The sequence below is a fragment of the Serinus canaria genome, chromosome 23 (assembly GCF_022539315.1).
Source record: "Serinus canaria isolate serCan28SL12 chromosome 23, serCan2020, whole genome shotgun sequence".
NCBI lineage: Eukaryota > Metazoa > Chordata > Aves > Passeriformes > Fringillidae > Serinus > Serinus canaria.
The window spans coordinates 5,724,000-5,730,259 of NC_066336.1; the positions used below are offsets into that span (position 1 = coordinate 5,724,000).

The 6,260-nt window shown below is 59.6% G+C and overlaps 1 protein-coding gene across 1 annotated transcript; it reads right to left on the bottom strand.

Annotated features, from left to right (window-relative positions):
* Positions 1 to 1,350: 1,350 nt before the first annotated feature.
* On the bottom strand, positions 1,351 to 5,532 carry STMN1 (stathmin 1). Its single transcript, XM_030232343.2, has 5 exons — positions 5,432 to 5,532; positions 3,904 to 3,974; positions 3,046 to 3,218; positions 2,130 to 2,321; positions 1,351 to 1,860 (listed from the first exon to the last, which is right to left on the bottom strand). The coding sequence occupies exons 2-5, from the start codon at positions 3,914 to 3,916 to the stop codon at positions 1,792 to 1,794; spliced, it is 447 nt and encodes a 148-aa protein (XP_030088203.1). The 5' UTR covers positions 3,917 to 3,974; positions 5,432 to 5,532; the 3' UTR covers positions 1,351 to 1,791.
* Positions 5,533 to 6,260: the final 728 nt, after the last annotated feature.

Consider the following 6,260-nt stretch of genomic DNA (forward strand, 5'->3'; position numbering starts at 1 on the left):
TCCCCCCAGGGCACTCAGAGACCCCAGAGCCGGCCCTGCAGCCCCGGCTGAGCTCAGGCTCGGCAGACACGTGAAGCAGAAGGAAGAGGAGGGAACAGAAGGCCCGCGCCGAGCTCTGACAGCTCTGGCAAGCCTAAACCTCACATTTAGCATCGATTTAGGCTCCAGCACCATTTGGGGTTTGGCAGAGCTGCCATTCTCCTCCCCCACGTTTGGAGAGAGGAGAAAAAACCCCCCATGGCATTTGGGACACTCGTTCCCCAGCAGGTAACTACATTAAAATAAAAATCTGAGGGGTTTGATTGCTGATTGTGCCTCATTTTGTACTCGGGAGCTGCTCCAGGGCTCCCTCCAGCCTCCATCACACCGTGCCAGGTGTTCAGCCTCTCTCCTGGGAGCACTCACAGGCTTTGTCTCAAAGTTCAGCCCTGTTTTCCTGCCCTGCCCCTGCGGGGCAGACCCTGACCCCATTCTCGGGCAGGTTCTGACCCTATCCCCAGACCCTGACCCCATTTCTGGGCAGACCCTGACCCCACACCCTGCCAGGCCATGCCGAGGAGCCCCCGAGCCCAGCAGGGAGCAGCACAGCCTCTCCCGTACCTGCAAACCGGCTGGAAATCCCTCAGGGCCGGGAGCACTGCGGGGCCCGCTGGAAATCCCTCAGGGCCGGAGCACTGCGGGGCCCGCTGGAAATCCCTCAGGGCCGGGAGCACTGCGGGGCCGTGTCCCGCTGGAAATCCCTCAGGGCCGGGAGCACTGCGGGGCCGCGTCCCGCTGGAAATCCCTCAGGGCCCGGAGCACTGCGGGGCCGCGTCCCGCTGGAAATCCCTCAGGGCCCGGAGCACTGCGGGCAGTGTCACCTCCAAGGAGCTGTGGCAGCCCAGGAGCTCTGCCAGGGTGTTTTTTGGGGAGGTTGGTGGTGCCTGGTCACAGCCCCAGGGCAGCCCAGCCACCTGTGGGTATCCTCAGGGGAAGGGGTAGGGGTACAACAGTGATTTTGTTCCAAATCCACCTAAAACTCATCTTTCCCCTTTCTCCACAGCAGAAAGAACAAACGGAGCAGGCTGGGGGCAGGTGCTGCTCCACCCCAGCAATGATTCTTCTCCCCCTGAGCCCTTCCCCTTGGGGCAGCCAAGCAGGGTCCTGCTGTCCCCTGTGCCACCCGTGTCCCCCCCAGTGCCCTGGCCAACAAGGGCCATTTGTTGGGATGGCCCAGCAGCACAAACCCTGGGACACAAACAGCCCCAGCTGAGGTGTCACACAAAGCCCTGATTGTCACAGCCCCAGGCCAATGCCGGGCTCTGGCCCTTTCCCTGCACCCAGCCCTGGCTCCTGAGGAAGGCAGGCAGATAACAGCACTGTGCAGCTTTATTGAGTCACTTGTTACAGCAGGATTTTAGCAGACTGGACAGTCAGAGATTTTTGTTTGAAGTGTAACAGATATTCAGCATGGAACAGTTACTAGAGATTCCTTGCACAAAGGTCTTACAGAGCTGATACAGTACTCGCCATCAACCCAGGAGCGAGTGCACTGGCGTAGAAAAGGATGCAACAAGAAGAAAAAGCTACACTGGAAAGACAACACTTTAGAAAAGTGACACATGGAAGGTCTCCCCTCTAGCCCCCAAAGCAAGTGTACAGTTTGGATCTAATCTTACAGTTCTACATCAGTTTCTAAGAAACGTAAAAAAAAGATATATATATAACCGAACCAAAACCAAAGATAAAACCACTGGCCAGTACAGTCTTTGGATATTTGGAGGAGGGGGAGAGTCAGTTTCCAGAACGGAGTCAGTCGGTCTCGGCCTCGCCGGGGTCTTTGCCTTCTTTGTTCTTTCGGACCTCTTCCACGTGCTTGTCCTGAAAAACAGCAGCAGGAGCTGTGAGCTCGGGGACAGGGGGCTCCAGGGAAGGGCTCCCCACACCACTGAGGGGGGTACACAGGCTGCCCCAGCTCCAGCCAGCCCTGGCACACAGCTGGAATTCTGTAGATTCCACAACCACACTGTGCCCCCACAGCCCTCCCCACCTGCTCAGGGCAGCCTCCTCCTCTGGAGGCTTTTTGGGGCTTTACCTACTTTTCCCAGCAGGGAGCAGGGACAGCTCCCTTGGCAGGGCTCCACACCCACCTTCTCCCGCAAGCGCTCCAGCTTGGCAGCCATTTGTGCCTCACGGTTCTCTTTGTTGGCTTCCATTTTGTGGGTCAGCTTCTCCTCTGCCATTTTGCTGAAGTTGTTGTTCTCCTCGATGGCTTTCTGCAGCACCTCCTTCTCGTGCTCCCGCTTCTCGGCCAGCTGCTTCAGCACTTCTGCCTCGTGGGACTGGCGAGACAGGGGCCAGGCTGTGAGGGAGCCCCAGGGGCCACCCCGGCTCCGCAGGGCACTCGGGGTGCCCGCGCTGCCAGCAGGAGCTCGGGGTGCACACGCAGCTCCTGGGGCTGCCCACCCTCCCACGGGACCTGCACTTCACCACCTCATCCACCTGCAAAGCTCACTTCCTGGCATTACCTGCACATCTTGTTCAATGGGATTGTTCTGGGGAGGAACATGGATTTTTTTTGTTGTTTTTTGATGTTAATATTGAAAGAACTTTCCTTGAAGATCCTCCCTTCTCAAAGTGGGGAATCGCTGAGATTCAGGTCAGGCTCACTTCAATCAAAGCCTCGCCACCCTCGAGAGCTCCAGGCTGCACCCCCAGCCACATCTTTCATCACTCAGACAATTTATTCCCCAAATTCTCATTACAGATTCACTGCTGCATTTTCTGGGAGAAAATTCATCTGTTCTGGTGTTAAAAGACAAGAAAAACAGCTTCTTCCTGAAAGAGCTGCCCCTCTCAGCTACGCTCCCTCCCAGTTTTTCTTCAGAATCTCTCTGGAACCAGAACCATGGTTTTGCTTCATAAAAGCCTCAGGGATTTCATTAATAAGTTCCATTAATATTCAATTTGCCATAAAAAGACCCCACTTATCCCAAGAAACAAAAAGGGAACCCCAAACCCCCAGAACTGGTGGAGCAGTGCTCACTTCAACTGCTCCAGCTTTACCTTGCGTCTCTCCTCAGCTGCTTCCAACTTCTTCTGGATCTCCTCCAGGGACACATCCTTCTTCTTGGGAGGAGACAGAGGGAACTCTGCCACGGCCTCTTTGGAGCGGGGGCTGAGGATCAGCTCAAAGGCCTGCCCAGAGGCTCGCTTCTCCAGCTCCTTCACCTGGATGTCTGGGACACAGGGGAAAAAAGCCAGAAAAACCAGTATTTTGTGCAGCAACTGGCTCAGGTGACATTAAAAGCAGCCTTCCAAAATCCAGCACCACCAAGCTCCCTGAGGAAGGGCAGCCAAGACAGGAGTTTTGTTTTCAGCACAGCAATACTGCTCAAAAATGTGGAAATTTCCTTTGCAACCCTCCGTTGATCCTGCACCACCCAAGCACCTGCTGTTTTAATTTAGCCATCACCATCCCAAGTGGTGAAAACAAGTCCACTAGTTCAAATCAAAAATCATTCTCCCTCCAGTGACAACCTGAGGATGAATATCCAGGCGTCTGCCTGCAACCTGAGAGAGCCAAGAAGGAAAAAACCCAGTTTTTGGAGAAATGTGCAGGCAGGGCTCTCTCCCCCAGCCCTGCAGGGTGTCAGCTGCACCCGCGTGGTCCCCGAGATGTCTCGGTGACAGCCAGCTCTGCCGAGGGAGCAGATGGCTGCAGGGAGCTGCAGCCCATCTGCTGCCAGACTCCTCTTTTGGGGTGTTTTCACAACCACCCAGCTTCAACAGCCTCGCCCAAGATGGGAGAAAAGCCGCTGACAGCAGCTTATTCCGCTAGATTGGGGTTTTAAGGTATTCCTGAAGAAATTAGGAGGTAACAAAAAAAAGATACAAGAGCATTTAGCACAGAATTCTACCTACCAGAAGTAGCCATGGCCAAGAAAATCAGACTCCAGAAGACAAGCCTGGGAGAAGGTCAGTCAGGTGGGTTCCTAGGTAACAAAGAGATGTGCCTTTCAACAGCCAGCACAGGGATCCTGCTCCTTCTAATAAAAACTGCTGAACAGAATTAGAGCTGCTGAACAAAAGGCAGACAAGGTAGGTCACTGCAGTCAGTGATTCCAGGCATTTTGTGGAGCTGAGGAATAGTGCTGGGAATACTGGAGAGGTTATGGAGTTACTGGCATTGCAGGATCTGTGTGATATTCGAGCATCTTCAATCTGTTTTATTCCACCTTAAGGTACTCTAACAAAGACCCCTGTTTTACCACGGGGCTGTGGGGATTTCACTGCTCTCACACATATAAAAGAGCTTGCTGAATAAAAAAATGACGCACCACGGGACAGCACAGCTAGGATTCCTGCCACTCCCGAAGGATCTGAAATGTGCGCAATCGAGCTCATTTAAAATTCGGTTTTAATTGCGCAGCTCAAGTCAGATGCTTCACACCGCGGCAGACAGCGAGGGCGTACACCGCCCAGGACACCTCGTGAAAACGGGGCGCCGTAAAAAAATGCCAGAAAAAGGTCTAGAAGCCGTTTAAAGAAAAACCAACAAAAAAGGGGGTTTTTTGGGTGGGGGGGTCGAAGGGGCTCGGATCGGGGTCCGGGCGGGGCCGGGGCGCGGAGCGGGGACCGCGCGGCCCCTGCCCCGCCCCCCCCGCGGCCGCAGCCAATCCCGGCCGAGGCGCCAGCGGAGGCCCCGCCCCTGTCCCGCCCCCGCCCCTCCAACCGCACCGAATTCAAACCGCCGGGGAGAGCGCGCGCGCGCCCGCGCGAGGGGGCTCGAGGGAGGGGGCGGGGCCAGCGCCAACATCCGGGCACCTGCCGCCCCCCGCCTCAGGTGCGGGGCCGACACCCCCCCCCGCCTCAGCCCCTCAGGGGCGAAGGGGACGGGGAGCGCTGGGCAGCGACACCGGGACAGGGGGCTCCAACAGGGTCCCCCACGGCTCGATGGCGTCGGGGCGCGGCCGCCCGGATACCGCCCCTTCCCCACTAACAATGGCGGAGAGGGGAGGGGGCGCCGCTGCCGCGGGTAGGGCGTCGCCCCTCGCTGAGGGACAATAGCCACCCCCTTCCCCTCCGCGATCGGGGCGCGGGGGGGACAGGGACACAACCGAGGAACCCCCCCCCCCCCCCCACTGTCTCCCTTCCCTTTGTCACCGCAACGTTCCAAAACCGGGCGGCGACGCGATGCCCGCGAGCGCGGACAAAAGCGACCCCCGCCCCGAGCGCCCGAGAGCCCCGCGGAGCACCCCCCTCACCTTGACACCCACCCCGGGGACCCCTCCGCCGCCCGTATCAACGGAGCGCCGGACCCCCGTGAAGCACCGACACTTCCCCTCTCCTTCCTCCAGCCCTCTCGAGACGCGGAGGGTGCGGCGGTGGGGCCCCGCGGCCGCGGCCCGCCCGTGCCCGCTCCCCCGCGGCGGCCCCGGCGCGTACCCACCTGCCCGCGCCGCCGCTCCGGCCACACTCCGCTCGCGCCCGCCCCGCCGCGCACAAAAGCGCCAAACAAAGGCACGTGACCCGCCCCGCCCCGCCCCGATTGGCCGAGCCCGCCGGCACGTGCCGCCCGCCCGGGGGGGCTGCGGGGGGGCTCGCGCCCACCCTCCTCGCGAACGCCCCCCCACAACCGAGCCCCCCCCGCCCCCGGTGGTGTGGGGCATGCCGGGAGTTGTAGTTCGCCCCCGGCGGGGGGCGGCGGCCCCCGCGCTCGGCCCGGGCCGGACAAGGGGTGCGGGGCCGAACCGCGAGGCCCCCCGGCCCTCAGGGACCCTCCGGCCCCCAGAGCCCCGCGCTGGGATCCCGCTCCTGCCCCCGGAGCTGCAGGGATTCCCTTTGTGTCCGGTGGGGCGGACAGGGGCGTCAGGGCCTGTGCTGTGGTCAGGGGTGTCCGGCCCGATGGGGGGAATGGTCAGAGTGGAGCTCTGGCTGGGGTGAGCAGAGCCACGGCCACCTCACAGCCACGGCCACTCAGAGCCACAGCCACCTCATGGCCATGGTCGTGTTAGATCCATGGCCACCCAGAGCCATGGTCACCACAAGACCATGGTCACCTCAAAGCTGCAGCCACCTCATGGCCATGGTTCCCTCAGATCCATGGTCACCTCATGGCCATGGTCACCTCATGGCTATGGTCACCTCATGGCCATGGTCACCTCATGGCCATGGTTCCCTCAGATCCATGGTCACCTCATGGCCATGGTCACCTCATGGCCATGGTTCCCTCAGATCCGTGGTCACCTCATGGCCATGGTTCCCTCAGATCCATGGTC